General features: G+C 43.3%; 3 protein-coding genes across 4 annotated transcripts; 2 read left to right on the forward strand and 1 right to left on the reverse strand.

Moving 5' to 3' along the window:
* Positions 1-908: 908 nt before the first annotated feature.
* Positions 909-8,758, forward strand: LOC307258900 (granzyme B-like). The gene is made up of 5 exons (XM_080038571.1): positions 909-982; positions 1,204-1,351; positions 7,749-7,887; positions 8,182-8,442; positions 8,601-8,758. The coding sequence occupies exons 1-5, from the start codon at positions 931-933 to the stop codon at positions 8,751-8,753; spliced, it is 753 nt and encodes a 250-aa protein (XP_079894697.1). The 5' UTR covers positions 909-930; the 3' UTR covers positions 8,754-8,758.
* On the reverse strand, positions 8,758-12,704 carry rabl3 (RAB, member of RAS oncogene family-like 3). Its single transcript, XM_080038572.1, has 8 exons — positions 12,630-12,704; positions 12,013-12,104; positions 11,213-11,342; positions 10,795-10,909; positions 10,486-10,636; positions 9,839-9,910; positions 9,427-9,465; positions 8,758-9,259 (listed from the first exon to the last, which is right to left on the reverse strand). The coding sequence occupies exons 1-8, from the start codon at positions 12,673-12,675 to the stop codon at positions 9,203-9,205; spliced, it is 702 nt and encodes a 233-aa protein (XP_079894698.1). The 5' UTR covers positions 12,676-12,704; the 3' UTR covers positions 8,758-9,202.
* A 172-nt stretch (positions 12,705-12,876) lies between these two features.
* gtf2e1 (general transcription factor IIE, polypeptide 1, alpha) lies at positions 12,877-21,272 on the forward strand. 2 transcript variants are annotated; one of them, XM_080037690.1, is made up of 6 exons: positions 12,877-13,016; positions 13,693-13,988; positions 14,286-14,443; positions 17,721-17,916; positions 18,568-18,800; positions 20,217-21,272. In XM_080037690.1, the coding sequence occupies exons 2-6, from the start codon at positions 13,699-13,701 to the stop codon at positions 20,639-20,641; spliced, it is 1,302 nt and encodes a 433-aa protein (XP_079893816.1). In that variant the 5' UTR covers positions 12,877-13,016; positions 13,693-13,698; the 3' UTR covers positions 20,642-21,272. The 2 variants fall into 2 exon arrangements, with proteins under 2 accessions (XP_079893816.1, XP_079893815.1); XM_080037689.1 differs by having other exon boundaries at positions 13,696-13,988.
* The last annotated feature ends 2,283 nt before the right edge of the window (positions 21,273-23,555 follow it).

Raw genomic sequence — 23,555 nt, forward strand, 5'->3', positions numbered from 1 at the left:
AAGGCATACCAGTGCGCCATTGCTGCTCTTTCTCGTCCTTACCTGTGTCTCACGAGTTGAAATTACGGTAATTTAATTGAAATGTGGGTTTGATTTGTTTTCTTTATATTCAAACCATGAGTTTATAAAGAAAGATTGTGCTGCCTGTGCTGAAGGTTTAAAGATTACATAAAAAATTAAGAACTAACATAAATTGGACCTCTTATCTATCCACATGTATCATACTGACATCATGCTAAAATGTAAGCAGTAAGAGTTTCAGTTGGCCCAAAAACTCAAAAGTCTAGTAAAGACAGTTGCCTTACTTTTAAATGTTTACAGTGCATGATGTAGGTGTGTCTTTTTGAGAGTGAGATAGGAAAAAAGAAAAAACCTTCAATGTGTTAGGTTTGAAAAGCCTACATCCAGTGTGGTCAATGTGGCCTTTATACACAGTTTTACAATCGCCCACTCACCTGAATTCACTTTCTTTATAGTAAATGCAGCCGGAAATTTACCAGAGAGAATCAAGCATGAGAACAGATTTTCATGCAATAATTAGACGATACAAGTAAATCAAACCTAAACTCCCGTTTATAGAACTTTACAAATATTTATAAAAAAATTAAATAAAAAAAACATAAAACGACAGGTGACAGGTACCAGGTACCAGGAGGCCTATATGCATTTAGTAAAGTGATGCACATTAAGATTATTGATGATTTATCATTTGATTTATTAAGAATGTCTTTGCCCCAACAAGAATGACAAGCTGACTGTTTGGTGTGGTTTTAGAAGGAGGGTCTCACTCATACTGCAGTAAGCTGTGCAACAATGATTCTGAACCCTGCCCACCAAGTTTCCGTTGTGGGAGTCAGAAGTCAAAATACCAAAGGTGGTAAACAGGAGCACTGACAGCCACTGTTCAGCTTTTACTTCTGAACGACAAGCATGATCCAAATGTACTGCATTCTATTCTTCCTTCAGCTGCTCTCCTTCACTGGTAAGATCGAATGGAATTATTTTTAAGATGTTGACAGGGGAGTGACTACAGGTAACACTAATAATAACAGCAGTTTAAGGATCATGAATGTGTTTTTAAGAAGCCTTTTAAATAGTGACAGATGAGGCTGAAAATAAAGTGTCTAATGTTTTTCATTCCATAATAATAATTTGGCTGATTTTGCAATTTGTGTATTAATTGACCTTCTCTCGTCATGTAAGGGGCCTCTGAGAGTGGCATTGTGGGTGGAAAGGTTGCAAAGCCTCATTCCAGACCCTACATGGCATCACTGCAGTTTAGTGGACACCATTCATGTGGCGGGATACTGATCCGGGAGGATTTTGTTCTAACTGCAGCACACTGCAAAAAGTGAGATCTATTTCGACCTCCCTCAGACCGTCACTACGGTCTAACCGTGAATGATACCCTCCATTCTACCTATCTTTCGAGACCATAATATCAACAGAGTCGTATGACCGACCTTTAGAGGCGGGCTCGGAGTGCATAAAGCATCCGGGGGAGCACGCCTCTTCCTCTTTGCCTTTCTCGCCTCATCTGAGAGACCGGTAAGTTGTGTTTGAAAATGTAGGAAGCTGGTAATCCGTCACATTATTGTGCAGGTGCCTTGTGTCCCTGAGGATTGTTAAACTGGTTTCCCTGTGATTACAGGTTGTAACTATTGGCGCACCGAAAGGTCTCCAGTAGTTTTGTAGCGCATGGTGTTTGATTGTTGTTGATTGTTAACACCTGTTGCTTCTCCCCTTAGCCTGCAAGGAAAAAGCAGTGTTGGGGCGAAATACACTTTTTGTTAAATACTAAGAATAAGTAGCAATAAACAAAGCCTTGCCTGCCGGCGTTAGAAGTGCTTTATTTATATATTTTCCTCGTACGTCCCAAGAGTGGTGATTCGTACTATTTCAGAGTTGATTTTGATTTTGATGGTCAACTTAATTTCCCTGAAAACGGGTTTCTTTATTTATTCCCCATTGTAGGGAAAAATAAGAAAGAAAAAGAAAATAGAGGAGAAGAAGAAAAGAAAAGAAAGAAAAGAAGAGAAGAGAAAGAAAAAAGCAGCTTAACTAAGAGGCTGTTAATCGACTTAAAGGTTCCCTTAACCTCTGTACGCAGAAGGTCGGGTTCCTTTAGTTGTCCCCCAGTGTACGTCCGCGTACACATTGTGGGTGAATTTAAGAGGCTGTTGATCAACTTAAAGCTTCCCTTAACCTCTGTGCGCAGAAGGTCGGGTTCCTTTAGTTGTCCCCCAGTGTACGTCCGCGTACACATTGTGGGTGAATTTGATTCATTAAAGGAAGAAAAGAATAAAGAGAAAAATCAGCTAAGCTAGGAGGCTGCTGATCAACTTAAAGCTTCCCTTAACCTCTGTGCGCAGACGGTCGGGTTCCTTTAGTTGTCCCCCAGTGTACGTCCGCGTACACATTTGGGGTGAAATTGGGCACTATGGCCCCCCAGACATGCCGTTCCTGTGGAGCGACCATGGACCCCCGTGATGGTCACAGAGAGTGTCCCCCATGCTTGGGCAGGGCTCACCTCTTGGAGGATGTGGAGTCCCCATGCCCAGCTGCACTGGACCTACCGCTGGACGAGAGGTCTCGGAGGGCTTGGTTAGGAGAACCCCCCCCCGGTGCTGCGGCAGGTGCTCCTTCTCCCACCGATGGTAGGATACAGGACCGCCACTCTAAGAGCAGCCAATCACGCAAACGCCAACGTGAGCATTCCCATGGCCGTAGCAAAAGACGAGCCTCAAGAGGGGCTCTGCAGCCAGAAGGTCCAGGCCCCACCCCAGTGGCGGCGGCAGGACGGGAGGATATACAGCTGCAAATTTTGTCTGCCATTCGTGGCCTGACAGACAGGGTGGGCAGAATTGAAACTCGCTCTCAGAGTGAAGCTATCTCTGAGACTCACACCTCTGGTCCAACATCCTCCGCACATATGTCATCGTACCAGGAGCCAGAAGCCAACCACCCGGACTCTATATCCCTCTATGCCCGGGGTTCCCTTTTCGCAGAAGAGGGACAACAGGAGATTGCTGCAGAGCCACACGGCCTCAGCTCATCCCATCCAGAGGGATCTGCTTCTGCAGATGAGTGTTCAGAAGAGCCGGGTCAAGATAGTGTGTTCTCAAGGGTCCTGAGTGCTGCCAAGATCCTGGGACTTGACACCCCAGTGGAAGTCCCAAGTCAGACAGAGGGGGTCTGGGCTGGCATTCCACAACCCCGTCCTTCAGTGGCTATTCCAGCAGCAGAAGACTACTGCAAGATGCTGAAAGGAGCTTGGAGTACTCCTAGCCAAGCACCTCAGTTTAATACAGGCTGCAGGAGGGTGGCTAAGGCACAATACCCGTCGGAGACGGGACTGGGGGGTATGCCTCCGGTGGAGAAGGAGATGGCAGCCTTAACCTCTCTCAGCCCAGAGAAGGTCACAGTTGACCCACGATGTCCACGAAAGGAGTGCGACAAGACGGACCGCTTGGTCTGCAGGACCTACAATGCAGCTGCTCGTGCAGCTTGTTCAGGAAATGCTTTGGCTATCCTACTGGCAGCTATCAGGAAGACTCTTAGCGCAGCTGACCGCGATACCAGGAACTTGGTAGATGCGGCCTTATCCACCCATTCCCAGCTCACCCGGGATGTGGGGGCGGCTATGTCATCAGCCATGATGACCCGCAGGCAGATCTGGCTGGCTCAAACGAACCTCCCAGCGAGTATTAAGAGCGAGCTCACCAATATGCCAGTGGAGCCGGGCTCAATGTTTCATTCAGACTCCCAGAATGTGCTGAAGAAGGCTGAACAAACTGCACGTGCCAGGGAGAGTGTGCAACGCACGTTCACTCACCCTGGGAGGACAAGGCAGCGACCTATTGGCCGGCAGCAACCATATCAGACTGCTGAGGGCCGTCAGGATCCTTGGGTGCGTAACGGACGTCAGAGCCCGGGCAACCAGGGCTACAGCGGTGCTAAAGTAAGACCACTGCAGCGGGGGTTTCAGTCCCACTCAACATCAAGAGGGGCTCCCCAAAATAGACGTCCCCCGAGGGGCCAAAGGCCCCGGCAGGGTCGTGAATAGGATTGGTGGGACAGCCGCCGGGGTTCACTCCCAGCTACGCCTGGACAGCTGGGAGCAGACAGTTTCAGACCCCTGGGTACTGGCAACAGTCGCCAGGGGTTACAGGCTCCAATTTCGGCGGCGGCCCCCACCTTTTTCCAGGGTCCGGATAACATCCGTGAAGGACCCAGTCCAGGCAGATGTGTTGGCCGAGGAAATCGCCACACTGCTACAAAAAGGAGCAATTGCAAAAGTAAGTTCCAGCGAACAGCACACTGGCTTTTATTCAATATATTTCCTGGTTCCAAAGAAGGACGGGGGGCTGCGCCCCATTCTGGACCTCAGGGGCTTAAATGCCTTTATGAAAACCTTACCCTTCAAGATGCTGCACACAAGGCACATCATGGAAGCAATAGAGGAAAAGGAGTGGTTCACCACTATCGATCTCAAGGACGCTTATTTCCACGTCCCTATTTGTCAGGAACATTGGAAGTTCCTACGCTTCGCCTTTCGGGGACAGGCTTACGAGTTCAAAGTCCTCCCATTTGGCCTCTCCCTGTCCCCCAGGGTATTTACCAGGGTGGTGGCAGCTGCCTTGATGCCCCTACAGAGGGCAGGCTTAAAAATCATGCCGTACCTGGACGATTGGTTGGTCTGCGCTCCGTCTTGCCAGCAGGTAGTGCAGGACACAGGGACAGTCCTGTCCCACGTTCAGTCTCTTGGCTTCCAGGTCAACTTGAAGAAGAGCAATCTCATGCCAAGGCAGGAGACAGTCTTCTTAGGACTATGTCTGAACTCCCTCACGATGAGGGCATCACTCACCCCTCAGAGAGTGGCAAAAATTCTGGGGGCCCTGCGCATCTTTCGCCTAGGCAAGCGCCTAGAACTAATCCACCTTCAGAGACTACTGGGGTCGATTTCGGCAGCAGTGGTGGTGATTCCATTGGGTCTCCTCAAGGCGCGGCCTCTACAGCGGTGGCTAAATGCTTTCAACCTAAACCCACACAGGGACAGGCATGTAAAGCTCCGGATAACACACTCATGTCTCAGAGCCCTGCGCCCATGGCGGGACAGCAGGTTGCTCACACAAGGAGCCCCCTTGGGCAATCTCCCCTCGAGGCGGACCATAGTGTCTACGGATGCTTCCCAGTCAGGCTGGGGGGCGGTCTGGGAAGGCAGAGCGGTGAGGGGTCTCTGGGGGCCTCCTTGGGACACAGAACATATCAATGTGCTGGAGATAAGGGCAGTTTATTTGGGCCTCAAGGCTCTTATTCCCTTCATACAGGGCAGACATGTCCTTGTAAGAACAGACAATACTGCCACGGTGTACAACATCAACCATCAGGGCGGCACAAGGTCCCTCTCTTGCCTAAAGATGGCCCAGAGGCTTCTGACGTGGGCCTTCCCACGCCTGGCCTCACTCAAGGCGGTTTACATACCAGGGGTCTTGAACATAGCGGCGGACCTCCTCTCCAGGTCCGGACCTCTCCCGGGAGAATGGAGACTACACCCAGAGGTTGTAGTGACCTTGTCAACTCACTTTGGAAAGCTCCAGGTGGATCTATTTGCTTCCAGGGAGACAACCCATTGCCAGAGGTGGTTCTCCCTGAGGCAGCCGTGCAGCCCTTTAGGCCTGGATGCACTGTCTCAAGAGTGGCCGGAAGGGTTACTATACGCTTTCCCTCCGCTTCCATTGGTACCCCATGTGCTAGACAGGATTTCCCAGGGGTGCTACAGGGTCCTGTTAGTGGCTCCACACTGGCCGGGGAGGCATTGGTTCCCGGCCCTCCTCCGTCTTGTTTACGGTCAACCCTTGCCCTTGCCCCGCAGGGCAGACCTTCTTTCTCAGGCACGGGGCCAAATCTGGCACCCGAACCCGTCTGTGATGCAGTTATGGGCCTGGCCCCTCCTCAGTCCATCTCTCAGGATTTGAGTGAAGCCGTCCTGGAGACGATAAATAATGCCAGGGCACCTTCTACACGAGCCAATTACCAACAAAGATGGAATTTCTTTTCGTCATGGTGCCAAAATAGGGAGTTGGACCCGGTCACCTGTCCGGTGGCTTTGGTGCTCCTCTTCCTGCAGTCCCTACTGGACCTGGGGAGGGCAGCAAGCACCCTGAGGGTCTATGCTGCCGCTATTTCTGTATTTCACGAGACAGTGGGAGGTCTTTCTGTGGGAAAGCACCCCATGGTGTCTCAGTTCCTCAAGGGCGCTAACCGCCTGCGGCCAAGCAGGAGCTTGAGAGCCCCATCCTGGGACCTCCCTTTGGTGTTGAGGTCTTTGGCTATTGCCCCATACGAACCGCTAGAGCAGTCGGGTTTAAAGTTCTTGGCACAAAAAACTGCATTTCTTTTGGCCATATGTTCAGCTAAAAGGGTGAGTGAGCTACACGCACTGTCTGTTAGTGACGAGTGCTTAAGGTGGAAGCCCGAGAACGCAGGGGTGTCTCTTTGGCCAAACCCTTGCTTCCTGCCTAAAGTGGTAAGGCCAGATACAGTTAATCAAGCGATCGAGCTGGAGGCATTTCACCCTGATCCAGCGTGCCAAGGAAGAGTTGCTCTTCATACATTGTGTCCAGTAAGAGCATTGAGGGCTTATGTCAGCCGTACTCAGCAACTGAGGCAGTCACATACTAAGCTGTTTGTGTGTTATGCTGATAGACAGTTGGGCCACCCAGTGTCTAAACAGCGTCTTTCCCACTGGCTGGTGGAGACGATTGCCCAGGCTTACACCACGCAGGGACTCCCGATGCCTGGTGGCCTTGTGGCTCACTCTACACGAAGTATGGCCACGTCATGGGCAGCTTTAAAAGGAGTTGCCCTAGGTGATATATGTGCGGCTGCTTCATGGAGCACTCCATGCACTTTCACCAGATTTTATAGGGTCAATGTTGCGTCCGCAACCATGGGCTCCACTATTCTCAGGTCTGCCACCGAGCGGACTGATGACGAGGAATTTTCTTCCTCGCGACATTGTTGATATGACTCATCCACGGTTAGACCGTAGTGACGGTCTGAGGGAGGTCGAAATAGATCGTAAGTTATGAACATAACTATGGATCTATGAGACCGACCGATGACCGTCACTATCTCTTGTCGCTCGGAACTGGCTGAGGCGTTCCAGGCAGGAGGAAGAGGCGTGCTCCCCCGGATGCTTTATGCACTCCGAGCCCGCCTCTAAAGGTCGGTCATACGACTCTGTTGATATTATGGTCTCGAAAGATAGGTAGAATGGAGGGTATCATTCACGGTTAGACCGTAGTGACGGTCATCGGTCGGTCTCATAGATCCATAGTTATGTTCATAACTTACGTTCATAAGGCATCATCGTAGAATCCCACAGTATCAAGATAACTGATTATAATGTGCAGCTAGATAATTATTTTGTTCCAATTAAAATGACTGATTATTTTAATGATTTGTTGTTAATTATCGTATCAATCTTTTCCTTTCTTTTTTAAATGTAATGCCATGTCGTATAACATGCATGAATGTTTTTCATAGCTTGGTGTTCAGAAAAAAAACAATTACATTTGCTTGTTGGATAATGATTGGCACTTTCTATGTAGGAATCCTATATACAAATGTTGATGTATTTTGATTTCAAAGTCAATGTAGTGATACATGACTTTCTCATCAGACCATTGTAAACTGTTAAGTGTATTTGTCAAGAATATAATTTCCGTTTCCTTATTTGTCAGTCCTCAAGAAATGACAGTGGTACTCGGAGCACATGACATAAGGAAGCAAGAGAAGAGTCAGCAACAGATCAAAGTGGAAAAGTACTTTCCACATCCGAGATTCACTGGACAACACGATTATGACATTATGTTACTCAAGGTGAGCTAAAGCTGCTTGGTTCACGTCATTAATAAAACAGAACTATGTAGTTGATTCCAACATCTCAGTTACTTTTCTTTCACCATTTCTTGTGAAGAGCTAAAGCTGCACAAGGTGATGTAACACCTTTGCAGTGAATAGAGGCAGGATGTGGGGTTGAAGTGCTTTAGCTAAATTAAAGAGGACCCAAACACACAGTGAAGTGTCAGACAGATGTGCCAAGTGTTTCATGAAATACACTACAAAAAAACAAATGTAACACTGTGCTACGATTTCCTTTGTTCTCTGTTACAGTTAAAGACAAATGCCACACTGAATAAGAAGGTGAAGCCCATTGGGCTTCCCAAGAAAGATGGGAAAATCCCAGCTAATGTTAAGTGTTCAGTTGCTGGCTGGGGCAGAACTGGAGCCAATAAGCCTTCCTCGAATGTACTGATGGAGACCACGGAGAAGATGCAATTCAGCTTTGAATGCAAAGCAATATGGAAAGAATACTTTGTCAGCGATCACATGCTATGCACCACCTTTAACAAAAAGACAGGCGGGGTTTGCCAGGTAATCAAACAATTTGAAATAGAAAAAAATATCAATCATTCTGCCAATATAGACAAAACAGTATTTCTTTATTCATGAAAAAACAAGTATTTTTATTTATTATTATTATTTTTTATACAAACTACTCAATCATCATCTCTGTGTTGCATTTTTCCTAGGGTGATTCCGGCGGACCGCTTGTCTGCAACAGCAAGCCTCAGGGTATAACAGCTTACACCTACGAAGGTGATTGTAATAATCCCAAGTATCCCCACGTCTTCACCAAAGTAAATTTCTTTCTCCCCTGGATGAAAACAGTGATGCAGGGATAGGGGAATGTTGCATGAGCCACTATTGAGAGGCCAAGAATAGTATCCTGTGTTGCTTATTCATTAACATGTCATTCGGGGAATGACTTGGTCCTGGTTTGGAATTTAAAAAATAAAGGATTAAAAACTTGTTGAAATGTTGTCATTTTACACAAAATCTCACATTTATAACATTTGTCCATTCACACCATGTTGCCAAAGCATGACTCTTGATTTCTGAAGTACTTCAAGTTCGTTTTGCAAAATGTCTGTGTAGGTTGTCAACTATGTGCATATTTATCTTTATATAATAGAATTATTTTTTTTGCAGCACAAGTTTAAGTCTTCATATAATAGCAGTTGAAAACTTTTTCAGAAGGCTTTGCATAAAGAAGAAGAGAACACAGTGGGCGGTGGGGATATAGAAAGTTTGCCAGTGATGGTTTACCAACATCACCACAGACCACTGACTCTCAGTCATAGTGCAAACTTTTGAAGTTGAACCGTTTCCTGTCTGTGAAGCCCGCCATCTGAAAAGAAAGTGAAATAAATGTACTTTAAAAATAAAAGTAACAGTTTACTTTAAACAACATCTTATTCCTCAACAGAATAAATCCTCAAAAATAATTACATTATTGTTGTTTGCTAATCCTATTTTTATAAACAGAAATGGAGACTAGAAAAATGCAAAACTCACCTGGCTTGGATCTCTTGTGAAATATCTCTTCTCTATGACCTGTTAATAGAGGAGGTTGAGAGGTTGAAGTATTATTAGTTACAAATACTCGCATACCATATGTTTACTGAAAGAGGGAACTTTGTAGTAAAGTAAAGTAACACATTTTCTATGATACATTCTGAATGCCCAATAATACAGAAAATGACATAATGTTATAACTAATGTTTAGGTATCCATACATTCACTATGTCGTAAAATAGTTGCAATTATTAAATACTTAATATATTGGAGAAGGCTAAATGATGATTTGTCTTTTTGTCTACATAGTAAACATTATTAGAGATCCACGCAGGAGTGTGTCAATAATAAAGACAGTCTCTACAGAAACAAAAAAACCACAGAAGGTCACATGACATGAACGGTTTCTCACCTTGTCAAAGAACCTGCTGAGTTTCACTGCATTGGACGTGCCTGCAGCGAGGTATCTCGAGTTGGTGCAGTCCTGGGTAAACAAAAACAGCGTCAGCCACAAGCTCAGTGTGTGTGTGTGTGTGTGTGTGTGTGTGTGTGTGTGTGTGTGTGTACGTGATTAAAGCGTCTTTCAAATTGTTCTAATGGCATACACTTTTGTTTGTAAGAAAAAAAAGCTCCTGGTAAAAAAAAGAATGGGATGCTGACTTTCACAATGTATTTTTTTAATGCCACCATTAGGTGTCACCAAAGTCAAATCCTACACATCTCTTTGATATTCTTTTTGATCACAACACAGAGATTAGATTTTATTGCTGGGTGTGTGATCAACCCAAAAAGACATTTCAAATGTTTCGCTACACCAATAAGCTGTTACATGACAACTATGTCACAAGCAGGTATTAAAGAACAGCCATTCAAATAACCTAAATTGTGTCTCATATCCTCAAATATTGTATGAAATGGAAACTTTGAAAGTTTGTCATATAAGGGTTATGAAGTCAACCACGCCATTCATAAAAGCAATGGATTTAAAGAAAATATCCTTATCCATTCCACGTTGTAAAAGGGGGTTAAGATCTTTTTGGAAGGAAAAAGTCGACTTACGAGATTGATCTCCTCTGCGTTGAAGTCTTCAGACAGGAAGGCTGTCCGGTTGAGGACTTCACTGCGCTTGTTCTCTGGGATCTGGTCAAACTTTGTGCCTATCAGCAGCAAAGGCACCAGGTTCTCAGCAAACTGCTCTCTATCGTAGTCACTGCAGGGAGAATAGAATATGGGTCAGTGAGTGGCAAACATTGTCAGTCAATATGTAGCCTCTTTAACTTTCATTTATGAGACCAGTGAAAGTGTGTTTTAAAAATAAATATTCCACCCTGTGAAAACAAACAATACAAAGTCACATAGTCCTCTTACCCATTTGAGACAATCACTCCTGTTGGTGAAGAATCCCTGTTTAAAGCTTCCAATGACCAGCGGTAGAGGTTCTGAGAGGACTTCTTGTTTGTTAAATCGTGCACCAACATGATTCCTAAACAAACAAAAAAAAAAGAAGAAGAAAATGACATAACTAATTAATATCAAGTTAATGATTTCAGATTTCTATCAATAATAGTATAACAAGGGGGCGCCCTTAGCTCAGTTGGTAGGGCGTCCCCCCCATGGGCCTCGGCCAGCAGCGGACCCGGGTTCGATTCCAGCCCGCGGTCGTGCTCTGCATGTCACTCCCCTCTCTGCCCCATTTTAACTCTGTCTCTACACTATCAATAAAGCATAAAAATGCCAAAAGAATATCTTTAAAAAAATTAAAATAATAGTATAACAATGTCTTTACCGTTAACTGAGTTGTAGAAAACCGCTCTGGTGGTTTTGATACTGCTAGCACTGCCGAGAGATCCTCCGACATCCCAGAGTTCAATGTAGTAGGTTTTCTCCTCCGGGGTTCCCTCCTTATAGTCTTGGACCTGTAGTTGAAGAATTTATTTTGACCCCTTCACTTATTTTTTAATCATCTGTAACATGCGATTGCTACACAGTATACATTTACTCAATTACCGTGCTTGACCCCAAATCCGAAGTATTTATTTTACTTAAGATTTTCCATTTTTATTTCTGAAACTTCATACTCCACTACAACTCTGAGGCAAATGTTGTACTTCAGATGCAGATTAACAATACAAAATACAAACAACTATATTTAAATGTGTAGCAATATATAAAGTTATTAGAATGTGCTGCCCCTTTTTTTACCAGCTGAAACAATATAAGTCTTCAATAACTGTAATCCACTAATAAAATATGCATTTTTTCAAATCGGCCATTTAGCAAAAGTGAGTTATTTTATTTTTTCATGTACATGTTGATGCAAATACTTATACTGAGTTAAGTTTTTGAAAGTGTGACCTTGACTTCTAGAGAATATCTGCATTGTGGTGTTGCTATTACATACATTTGATATATCAAACCTAATTTCTGGGACCATTAATGGTTCCACTTCCAACATTTAAGCCTTCACAGGTTTTTTTATTTAAAAAAATTGCTGCATAAAGAACACAGTTTATGTGAGGATCATTTTAAAAGGCTTATGTTATCTCAATGACATTTTCTAAATTAGGAGGTGTTCAAACTGCTTACCCGTACATCCAGAGAGCAACCAACAGTCCATGATGGATTTCCTAAAACTTGGTTCTGACATAGTAGGTGGACCAAGGAAGACTTACCCACCCCTGCAAAGGACAAGAAATGTGTGTGAATGACTGACAATTTACATGGGATCAATCCAAACTCATGCATCGACTCCCAGGCACAAGAAAACACTCAGTGATTATTAATCATAAAAAGTGTCTTTCAGTCTTGACAATACTATAAGGCAACTGTGATCGCAAGACAATTAATATGTTACAAATATGTATCCTAACAAGACGTAATTCAAAAAACATGCCAGTTTAACATATCCCTCATTTCTATCAAACCATGTATCCAGTAGAATATCGGTAAATGTCCTAAACGCGCTGCTAGGTGCCACTGTTTAATTCGGCAAACATGTTAGAGTAAAATATCAACTTTTGATGTTACTTAGGCAGTCAAACATGTATATCAACGATGCTGCGTCAGTCATTGCACCAGACTTTTAAACGAGTTTGGAGACCCTTGCTTAACTGTTAGGGTTGGAAACCGTGTGATATTTGCCCAGAATAAACGAATATAGAAATATCTTTACATATGAGCAGACAGCTTTGTTCTTTACTTACCAGAATCTCCTAATACTAATACTTTCACCCTGTCAAGAGAAGCCATTTTTCGGTGACAGCGGCGTCCCGGAAGAAAACAATATAAATCCCGCCTACACATAATATGGGCCTATCTGATTGGGTCAGACAGGAAGCAAAGCCATTTGTCAGAAAGGACATCAATCAAAATATCTTCGCTTCTGTTGGTCATCAAGTGCAAAACCGCAGGAAGCCTTTGTTGAGGCTTTAGTTTTCTTTCCGGGGTCTTCTTCTCCAACTTTCACAAAGCGCGTTAGCTAACCTAGCAGCTCAAAGACTCAGAAGTGTGTGGTTTAGTACTTTTGGTACTCCGAAATGAGTTAAAGAAGAGTTGGCAGCAGCGTATTGGTGGAATATACAGTGTATCGGGTAAGGTTGGCTTTAGGCGGCTAATGATGTTCTGCTAAACTAACTTCATGTTGACTGTAGTCTCGCACAGCCAGACCAAACTACAGTTAGATGTTGACTGTAATGTCAAGTTATGTTACATTGGTAAGCCAAAATCAAATACAACTTAACATAATGGCTAACTGGCAAAGCGAATATAACGTTACTAGTAGATATCTATGTCAACACCTGTAGTTGTAGCTTCAACGTGCTGCATAACCACTTTCGTTTTTGTTCGAGACGAGTTAGCTCACACTTAGCTGGTTAAGTCTCCTCTATCCTACTGCCACATCAGCCAGCTTGCAGTGTCGTCAATTATTTAATAACCACAACTTGCTTGGTAGCCTATAATATGTGTGCACAAAGCAACAGCACTTGTGGTCATTTAAAAGTTCTTCACCACTTTAGCAGAAGGATTGCGTTTAAGCAACACAATAAATCAAATATAATAGTCCCTCCTCTGTGTGTTTTCATTCTGCTCAACAGCTCTTTCATTTAATTATCTGAGAAAAACAACCTAATTGCCGTCCAAAGCTTTAAGTAGTTACTGTTACCTACCTACTTTATATTCATAATTCAAAATGTCTGGCTCTCCTCCCCTGCCCATTTCCCCCCCTCAAGTCGACTGCCTGCTGACACAAAATGTCTGTCTTCCCAGCAGAAAATGATAGAACCGGAGCTCCTGACTGAGGTGCCTCCAGCACTGAAGCGGCTGGCCAAGCAGGTCGTGAGGGGTTTCTATGGAGTGGAACATGCCCTGGCCCTGGATGTGCTGATCCGCAACAAATGTGTACGCGAGGAGGACATGCTGGAGCTGCTCAAGTTTGACCGCAAACAGCTGCGCTCAGTGCTCAACACCCTGAAGGCAGACAAGTGTGTCAAGTGCCGCATGAGAGTGGAGACGGCCCCCGATGGCAAGACAACGCGACACAACTACTACTTCATCAACTACAGGTGGTTATTTTATTTTTGGTTTCCATCTGACGGCGTCTACACATTAACACACAATAGCTTTCCAGGTAGAATTGTAATGTTCCAGTTAGTTTAAAGGGATGGTACGTAGGTGAATGACACCAGGCACTCACCCTCTACGTATTGGCATTCATTGTGAAGGTCTCGTATCAGCGATGCTTCTCTTGAATAAGTTTAGCTTGAACAGTTTGGGAAGTAATACGATCTTTGCTTTTCTGCCCAGACATTTCCATGTCAACATAGTGCATACTATACATCTTTACCATCCTGTTGTTTTAGGGTACTGGTCAATGTGGTCAAATATAAACTGGATCACATGCGGCGGCGCATTGAGACGGATGAGCGAGACTCCACTAACCGTGCCTCCTTCCGGTGCCCCTGCTGCTTTTCCACCTTCACCGATCTAGAGGCCAACCAGCTGTTTGAACCCATGACAGGTAAACATTAAGAAAAATAGGAATTATCTACAGTTGTGGAACACATTGGCTGTTTTGTTCTTTGATATGGTTGAATATGAGAAAGTATCCTAGTTACAATATGGTTTGATATAATATGCCGAGGCTGTCTTGAAAAAACATTCTCTAATAAAGGAGGCACAGGCCAGTGATTGCACTGTGCAGCTGTCTGTTCTAGGAAGATTGGAGATGAGTCAAAATGCATTGAAATGTGTTCTCTAGACCTGGCAAGTATTCTGACACCAACATCACATCAAGATGAAGTATAAGCACTCACACTGGTCAAACGATCTAGCCTCAGGGGGGCAAACGTACTTGGGCACGGTACAGATGGCCCAGTGTGAGGGTGCCCTAAGATACAGGTGTTTGTTAAGCCCAGTTCAGACCAAAGATTCGCCTTGCAACTGCTTGCGACAAAACAGTTTTAGAACGTCGCGGGGGAGAAATCGCAGCAGTGTGAACTGCTCGTTACAGCGCGTTGCAAGGAGTCGCAGAAGATTCAACATGTCAAATCGCAAGGTCCAGTTTTAGAACGTCCAGGCCAGCTCGTTGCGAGCAGTTGCAGTTGCGTCTTGTTGCAAGGCGAATCTTTGGTCTGAACTGGGCTTTAGAAACCAGAGGAGAATGGTTGCTCAAGACCTAGCATTTTGTGTTCTTTGTCATGCAGGTTGTGGTTTCTTGCAACTCTTCGATATAGATCTCAGTATTTAAACTCACTAAGTTTAAATGGAGCACCATTATGGTCTGGATAAGGGAGGCAAACCTTTTGTCAGTTCAGTGTACATTTCTTAGATTTTCTGTTGTCTTAGGTACAATCGAGTGCCTCCCAGGCTGAAAATTACATTCACATTTATTACTTTCTCAAAACAAAAGGTCGAAAGTAACTTGCTTTAAAATCTGATTTTCTGATTTTCATCCTGCCTCAATTTGTTCTGGCCTATCTCCAGAACCTTGCTCGGAAGATGAATCTAAATAAACATGGCATTAGGGTATATATACTCACACTTGGTTTTGAAATCATTAGTTGATTGACCCAACCAAGGTATGACCAGCTCAATCGGGTCAGCATTGCTTACTCAGTTAAAAGATATTGTGGTAGGTCCACTGAACTCTGCAAGGCTACAGTGTAAGCATTCACATCTTTAGCAGCATGCAGTATACATCTCGTCATAGAAAATGTGGTTTGAAGTTTAAAGGCTTGTGGAACATCATTTGCGAATGGTAATTTACACTCAAAGTATACAGATTCAGGTAAACTGCTATGGCATTCATCATTGAAATAATTAAATATTATAAATAGTATTGTGCGTGTTAAATACTTTAAGGAGAGCTCTCCCATTTAACGGTGTTCATTCAGACGCGTTCAAAATATAATCTTGCTTGCCTTTGACCAAGTGTTCATAAGAGTGACTTAAAGCTGAAGAGCAGTGTTTGCTGAATCACCCATATGTGTGTAATGTGTGTAGTCAGAAATGTGCTCTGTTGAGTGTGTGTACCGGTGTAACCACACCCAACAATGATGTCAATTGTTTATTGAGTCCATCTCTACTTAGCTACCTATCAAGATGAACATTCAAACCACTGGAGGTCAGCAAAGATAAGATTTTCAGTGTTGTTTGGGAATCTGAAAGCTTGAGTTCTTTTTTCTTACCATATTACTGCATACAATTTTTGAATTATGTCATTGAAGTAGAATTTGTGTGAAATATGCTCTGCATCTGGGTGGAAAGTATTTTTTCAATTTGATTTTTTTACTATCATAAAAGACAAAAAAAAAAGTGTGCTGGTAGGCTAAGATTAAGCTGCAGCAACAAAAAAGAAGCAGAATTCAATGTGATATGCCGTCAGCTGAATAAAGCACTGCTTTAGCTGCAAATAAACATCTTATCAGATATGTTTTTAATAAACCAAAACCAATAGATGTTAAACCATTATACACTACAGCCATTTAGCTAAAGCCTGGTTTTATAGCAGAAGACGGAGAATAGAATAGTACCGTAATTAAATCTTGCTGTTGGGGCAGTAACCCTGTATGCTGACAGAGGCCTACAAAAAGAAAAACCTGGAGCTCTCAATCATATAATGGTAGTCTGCCTCTTCAGGGCCAGCTACACTTAGTTTGTCCTCAAAATGATGGGGAACCACATTATGGTGTTCCAGTTCATTCTGACCCACAAAGCAGAGCGGGAAACCCTCCAGCTCTGAATTTTCACACTTTTCTATGTCAATGTACCCTCCTGTCTTTGGAAGTCACATTAACCTGATGTGTTGGACCAAAAGCTTTTGGCTGAAAAGTAGCTGACTGTTTGTTACTTTATTTTACCACAAAAGCACAGCTGGTGCTTTCTGAGGTTGGTTTCAGACTTGTAAGAATAGAAGTATCAGCTTATTAATGGTGGAACATATTACCTCTCTCATTACTGAACAGGAGACTACTGCAATGCCCTCATTCAGAGGTAGAGTAATTGTGTTTACGTTCTTTTATTTATTGTGATGTGGAGCAACAATCACAGTTGGTTTGCACTGCATGCCTGATGCTTTTAGTGCTGACGGTGTTACTGAAAAAGATTAGATTGCTAAGACTTGCTTCAAAGTGATCAATGATTGCTTTTTTGTTATCAACGTTCAGTCCAACATCAGGAACCTTTTAATTTTTTTTTTAATTTGCTTTATTCATAAATGATGGAATGCGTTTGCTTAACAGTGTAGGCTCGATCTGTCCCCCCTACACACACACACACACACACACACACACACACACACACACACACACACACACACACACACACACACATAGACAGGAGGCAGACATGAGGTCTGTGTAATGTTGGAACAGTTCCCTTCATTGAGACTGAAGTCAGCCGGTGAGCAGATGGCCTCACTTGCCCTTCCCTTACTCGTCGTGATCGAGGAGTGCGCAACAAGACAAAGAAGTGCATTTTCTCAAAGACCAACTAAGAGATGTTTTCCAGCCCTGTCAGTGCTTTATAACACATATGATTAATGTTTTATACTATTAAACAAAGTTCAATCCGTGTCATAGTTTATTGGGCTGAGATTCCATGAACAACTATTAACTAAGGCTACTCAGGAGTCTATACTATATAAGCCTATGCTGCATGTCATTGCACTGCCATTTACTTTTCACAACAGTAAAAGTGTCTGTTTTTTTTTTTGTTTTTTTTTACTGTATCTGAACACCCCCCCCTCAACTCTCCACTCAAACAGCTGGAGTAAAGTCCTTTTGTTAACCCCACAGGCACATTTCGATGCACCTTTTGCCAGACGGAGGTAGAGGAGGACGAGTCGGTGTGCCCCGACGCCAGGACGCAAGTGGCCCGCTTCAACGAGCAGATCGAACCCATCTATGTGTTGCTACGGGAGACCGAGGACGTCAACTTGTCCCATGACCTGCTGGAGCCGGAGCCTTGTGAGATTCCGTCTCTCAAACAGAGGTCAGTCTCAGACAAATGCACCACTCAACCCCTTAGTCACTACTATTACATCATTCTATTTAGAGTCACACAATTCTGCAGCTAGTGGATTCTCCTCAGTTTATAGCAACAATAGCCTCGGTGATATTATTCATCATAGCTGTTTGTGCCCCAATGTATTTCTATTCTATTGAAAGTGGAGTCAGTGGGGGCGCCCTTAGCTCAGTTGGTAGGGCGTCCCCGTCCGGGCCCAGCAGCAGACCCGGGTTCGATTCCCGCCCGCGGTCGTTCTCTGCATGTCACTCCCCTCTCTGCCCCATTTCACCTCTGTCTCTCTGAACTGTCAATAAAGCATAAAAATGCCCCAAAAAATATCTTAAAAAAAAAAGTATGATCATATATAAATAAAGTAGGCCCACTGTAGCTAGCAATATGCCCGTTTACAGAGCCTTGGCTGTGTATAAACACTGTTTGTTTTATTCAACCAGCCAGGTAGCGGTTAGTGAAGAGATATTCGCTGATTTTAACAAAAAAAATGTTTTGTCAACAACCATTTTCCAGATCTGATTGTAGTTTGATTGTATTACACACTGAATTTAGACGTATATCATATCTGCTGTTGAGGAGGATCCTCTTACAAATTATATCTTCTGATTTTTTTTTTTCCACCAGCCGTGAACGCAACTTAGCAGCCGGAATGAACTCAGGCCCGCACCGTGAGGCCTGGTCCAACAAAGGCTCGTCCTACGCCGACCTGTACACGCAGAACGTGGTGATCAACATGGGAGAGCAGGAGGAGCAGCAGAAGCAGGCCAGTGAGGGCAAGGCGCCCAAGGAGAGGCCCGTCTGGTTGACTCACAGCACCGTGCAGGGGGCTTACAGTGAGCCTGACAGTCTCAAGAACAGTAAGTCAGCTTTTCTTCTCGTTTAAGCACTCTAGACAACATATATTATATCTTTCACACAATTCTGATGGGGAAAAATGATAGTTTGGTGGGCACATTGTTAAGGGAGGACAATCTAATTTTGTAAAATTGGAATATGAAGAATTGTACACTTTTGCATACACCTACCACCGTCTCGGCTTCCAAAGTATTACTTTTCATTTTCATTAGATAGAAAGCGTATCAGAAAACTATAAATGTCCTCCATAAATTTAAATGATAATAATTTGTACTTGTGAAAATGCTGGATTTATGCTGAACCAAAATGATGCCCATTGGTGCAGTTGCTTTTTCCATTTCAAGAATCACAAGACATTGAAAGCAACTCTTCCCTCCCACACAAAGATGCTGATTTGATTGTCCTTTATCATGCATGCTATTTCCTGATCTGGTTTTTCAGTAAATGGTAAGATGGTGGTTGGGACAGACGGGAGTCAACCCTCATCCACCATATCTCTATAATGTATGTCCACAGATTTGAATCCCTGTTTTCTCCATATACAAAACAGGCTATTGCAGGTCACCTAAAGGTTATCATTAGCCTTCACTAAGCTCTGAATCTTATTCTGACATTGTTTTCACACTCAAGGGCAGTCAGCAATCAGGCCTGGCCCGACGCCCATTGAACCATAATTGCTAAATGAAATAATTAGAGGCTTGATTAGTGCATGAGCGAGCAAGGATTGCATATTAATAACATTCATTCCTGCGGAAATTGCATGAATTACGCCTTCGAAACGTCCTGTCTCTGTGGTTTTCTGTTTTGAGATTGGAGCCTAGACAATCGTAGGCATTGTTCCAGGCACAATTTTAAACTACTTAAAACTGTTTGTAAATGTTCTTAAAGTGGCTACATTCAGTAGGAACATTCAGTTTTTGTTGATTCTACGGCACCTTTGGACAAAAGCAGCAGTATTTTTGCAACACCGGCAGCATGTGCATTAGTTTAGGGAGCGAGTTAAAGACAGAGAGAGACCGCAGGATGCATTGTGATGAGGTTATATATTTATAGGTGACTATGTGAGATTAATGATGCCAATGTGACGATGGTCAAGCAGATTTAACTTTGATTTAGTACTGTTCATATCCACAGGATGTTCTGGCTTGCCTGCCTTCCCGGGAGATCGTGCCCGTGCAGAGGCATTAATAATAATTATATAAAAATAGCATTCTTTTTTATTAATGGTCTCATTAGCTGTTGCAGGTGATTATTGATCATCAGAGGAAAAATTAGGACTGTTTCACAAACATTTAAAAAGTGAATTGTAGGAGGTTTTGAGCAGCACAAGCTAGTGTTCCAGAAGAAGTTTCTAAAAGCAATTATGTCAGAAGAAAAAAATTAAAATCCAATGTAAATAAGTGACTGTTGTTCTAAAGGTGGAGACTTATCCGGGGCCCAGGATGCAGCAGCTGGTCAGGCTGATCAGGCTGACGAGAACGAGGAAGTGATGCGCGCGCTGCTCATCCATGAGAAGAGGGCGACGGCGGGAGGGGGAGGAGCTAAAGCCTCCACCCGCAAATCCAAAGCCAACGCCAGCGACTCTGACAGCGACACCAGCGAATCGGAGGACGACGCTCCCTCGGCCCCTCCCCCCGCCCTGCACCGGGCCAATGAGGAGGAGGAGGAGGACGATGACGAGTTTGAGGAGGTGGGTGACGAGCCGACGGTGATGGTGGGAGGCCGCTCGTTCACATACCGAGAGGTCAGCCAGAGGCCAGAGCTGGTGGAGAAGATGTCCGCGCAGGAGAAGGAGGCCTACATCGAAATGGGACGCAGCCTCTTCCAGGACATGTATTTCTGAAACACCAGTTACATTTAAGGTGCGCAATATGTTCACAAACATATATATACACACACACACAATGAAAGAATTTATTACAACCAAGGAAATGATTTTGACAGTGTTGCCTTAGTGATCACGCCTGTAGTATTCTGGCCTACAGTGTTTTATTTTTTTACATTTTCAGTCACCAAACCAGAAGGGAGATAGCCCACTGCAGTTTGTTTACAGAGTGCCAATGGGTTTCCTGTTACTGTTTTCATTTCAGTGAAACACCAGTTAGGTGTTAGCTTTGGTTAATCCAGTCGCACCTCCCATGCATATGACTGAGCACATACACTCTAGTTTTATTGAAATACAGCCGTCTACCCACAAGCATATGTTTTATTTCCACTGATGTGTATAACTACATTGATCTTCAAGTGTAAGCAGTGTGAGTGACACTGAGAGAGAACTGAAGCTGCGGCCTGTGTAAACGACAACTAAAAAAAAAGAGTGTTTTTCTGATACAAGATGGGAATGGATTTGACGGATCAACTCAGGCAGATGTTGAATACAAGAGGAACGCTAAGATGTGATTCAACTGTGTATGGTTTACCGCAACAACAAAATGTTTTTTTTTTCTGAACAATCTCTAATAAAAAGATACTGCAGTACAGCTGTTTGCATGGACGTATGATTCATGTGGAGTGAATGAAAACATTTACACTCACAAGACATTCCCAACATAAAAGAAAGGGGGCACTGTGACATCTCGTCTTCTCAATGATAAATAAGACAGACTCTGGGGAGAGTGCGCTCAATCTTACCTATAATAGATCATACCCCAAAACTATAATTGAATGAAGTATGTCTCACTGACAGTTGAAAAATGGGTGTATATAAATATTAGATTCAGTTTTTTTGTTCTATTGTTTTTTTCGCTCATCGTAATTGTATTAACTTCATGAAAATTCATTTTTTAATATTTGTTTTCTTTTTTACAATCCATGACATATCGGTTTAATATAATGCCTCCTTCTAACAGGCCACGGTACTCACTCTAATGCACGAGTCGAGCCGATCTGATGCTCTCATTACAGTCTATCATCAAATCCACTTATGTGTAGTACTGTGAAAGATTGTTTTATACCCACTTGGCTTTGTTGTGCTATAACTGTCTTCCAAGTCAAATGCTTTTACGAAAGCTTTCTTATATAATAGAATAAAAGTTATATTTAATCAAATCAAATTTGAAAAAATTCCACCTTGATAGAGCTGCGCCTGTAACTCACGCATATTTCCCAGTTCAGTGGATTGGAGGTGGATTAATTAAAATGTGTTATGAATGTTGCATAAATTGCCATGCATTGCTACTAATGCATAGACCCTCTTGGCTTTCCAGTAAGATTTGTGAGTGTATTAGTTTACGCGCTGATCAAGGATGGTGCAGCTTACTATGAAAATAGATGTGTAAATGCTAAAATCCAAGAGAAATGGAGGAGAAAAAAACCCATGGTAAGAAAAAAACCTGACGTATTTCACACATTCCTTTCCATGGTCGTACCTTTCCAGACTTGTCTTGTCATGTCACGTCACGTCGTCCAGGTGACAGTTATGTATTGAGGCACTTCCGACGTGGTAAAAACCAAGCCAGTACTCCTCCAGATGTGCTCCAACACAACATATAAGGTATAATGACTGCTTTGATGTAACCACAATAACCCACGGCTCTGTGTCACCTACTCCTGATGGGGGGGGGGGGTCATGGTAAAATTGGTCATGGTGGAAACGGCTGGAGATTTTTCCTTCATCTGCTTGCCTTTTCAACAATATTTACCAGATGAAAAGAAATATTTGACTTATTTATTCTACTTTTACCTTAACATCCCTTTACATTTTCACGTGACAGAGAGATTTCCCTTCAGTTGTTCTAAAATCAAAGTGTGATCCATTGGAGAATAAGAATACTCTTAGCAATGTTCCCAACATTTAGAAATCTCGAATGAGACACAAATCTAAAAGCTGTAGACTAGCTACATGCTGCTTTCATTGTGTTCCGTGTGTTGCCACTTCGCTCGTCTCAAAGCTTTTAATATTTTGGAGTTTGTCCTGAGGATTGCACTCAAGTCACTCACTCATTAATCCAAAAATGGTTCATGAATGAGGACAGCAGTTTTAAAGAAAAAAAACATTTTCATTAGATCAACAGTATCTTGTCTGTAAAGTTCACATTTTGGCAAATGGGTTTTCACTAGAGGAAAGCTAATCGAGTGTCCATTAAATGGCTTTTCGTGAACCTGAATGTCAGCCCTCTGGCTTTGTGGACATGCTAACATCAGTCACAGGAACTATGACGTGCCTGATGTGCTTACCGCTATCAAATCAAGTCTGCACCGGTGCCTGGCTGTGAGGGGATGGAACAGTCTGTGATATGGTACTTAAAGGTACAGTGTGTAATATCCAAGTATTTTGTAGCATATAGAGGTGAGATTCTAGATTGCAACAATCTCCTTCTGAGAATTGTACAGAAGCTACGGTGGCCTTCAAGGAAAAGAAGCTAGTTTTTACTAAAGATGGCATCATCCACCATTGCCTCAAGGCTTTTCACAATATCAGAAGAGCAGAAGATGTATTTTAGTTATTTATTCTATAGCACTTCTTCTTCGTCTTCCAACGGGTGCATTTCCGGCGAACACCCACAATATATAAAAATGTGCAAGGCCAATTAGTTTGTCCATTCGGTGCAACTGTAGAAACATGGTGGTGCAACATGGCGGCGCACCCCGCTCCTATGTAGATATACAAGGCTCATTCTAAGGTAACAACTTTTATTTCCACAAAATTATTCACTAATTAGAGCATACTTGTGAATATTATATTCCATTTCTACCAGGTCTGTTCTGAATAATGCCAATACATTCTACACACTGTACCTTTAAGGCCTTAGAAGTCG

Source organism: Ammodytes marinus (genome assembly GCF_949987685.1).
Source record: "Ammodytes marinus genome assembly, chromosome: 12".
NCBI lineage: Eukaryota > Metazoa > Chordata > Actinopteri > Uranoscopiformes > Ammodytidae > Ammodytes > Ammodytes marinus.

Coding starts and splice junctions, on each gene's coding strand:
- LOC307258900 (XM_080038571.1), top strand. CDS start 931: ATGATCCAAATGTACTGCATTCTATTCTTCCTTCAGCTGCTCTCCTTC. Junction 983..1,203: donor TCAGCTGCTCTCCTTCACTG/GTAAGATCGAAT, acceptor TCGTCATGTAAG/GGGCCTCTGAGAGTGGCATT. Junction 1,352..7,748: donor ACTGCAGCACACTGCAAAAA/GTGAGATCTATT, acceptor CTTATTTGTCAG/TCCTCAAGAAATGACAGTGG.
- rabl3 (XM_080038572.1), bottom strand. CDS start 12,675: ATGGCTTCTCTTGACAGGGTGAAAGTATTAGTATTAGGAGATTCTG. Junction 12,105..12,629: donor ATTAGTATTAGGAGATTCTG/GTAAGTAAAGAA, acceptor TGTCCTTTGCAG/GGGTGGGTAAGTCTTCCTTG. Junction 9,466..9,838: donor TCAGCAGGTTCTTTGACAAG/GTGAGAAACCGT, acceptor CTCTATTAACAG/GTCATAGAGAAGAGATATTT.
- gtf2e1 (XM_080037690.1), top strand. CDS start 13,699: ATGATAGAACCGGAGCTCCTGACTGAGGTGCCTCCAGCACTGAAGCGG. Junction 17,917..18,567: donor ATTCCGTCTCTCAAACAGAG/GTCAGTCTCAGA, acceptor TTTTTCCACCAG/CCGTGAACGCAACTTAGCAG. Junction 18,801..20,216: donor GCCTGACAGTCTCAAGAACA/GTAAGTCAGCTT, acceptor GTTGTTCTAAAG/GTGGAGACTTATCCGGGGCC.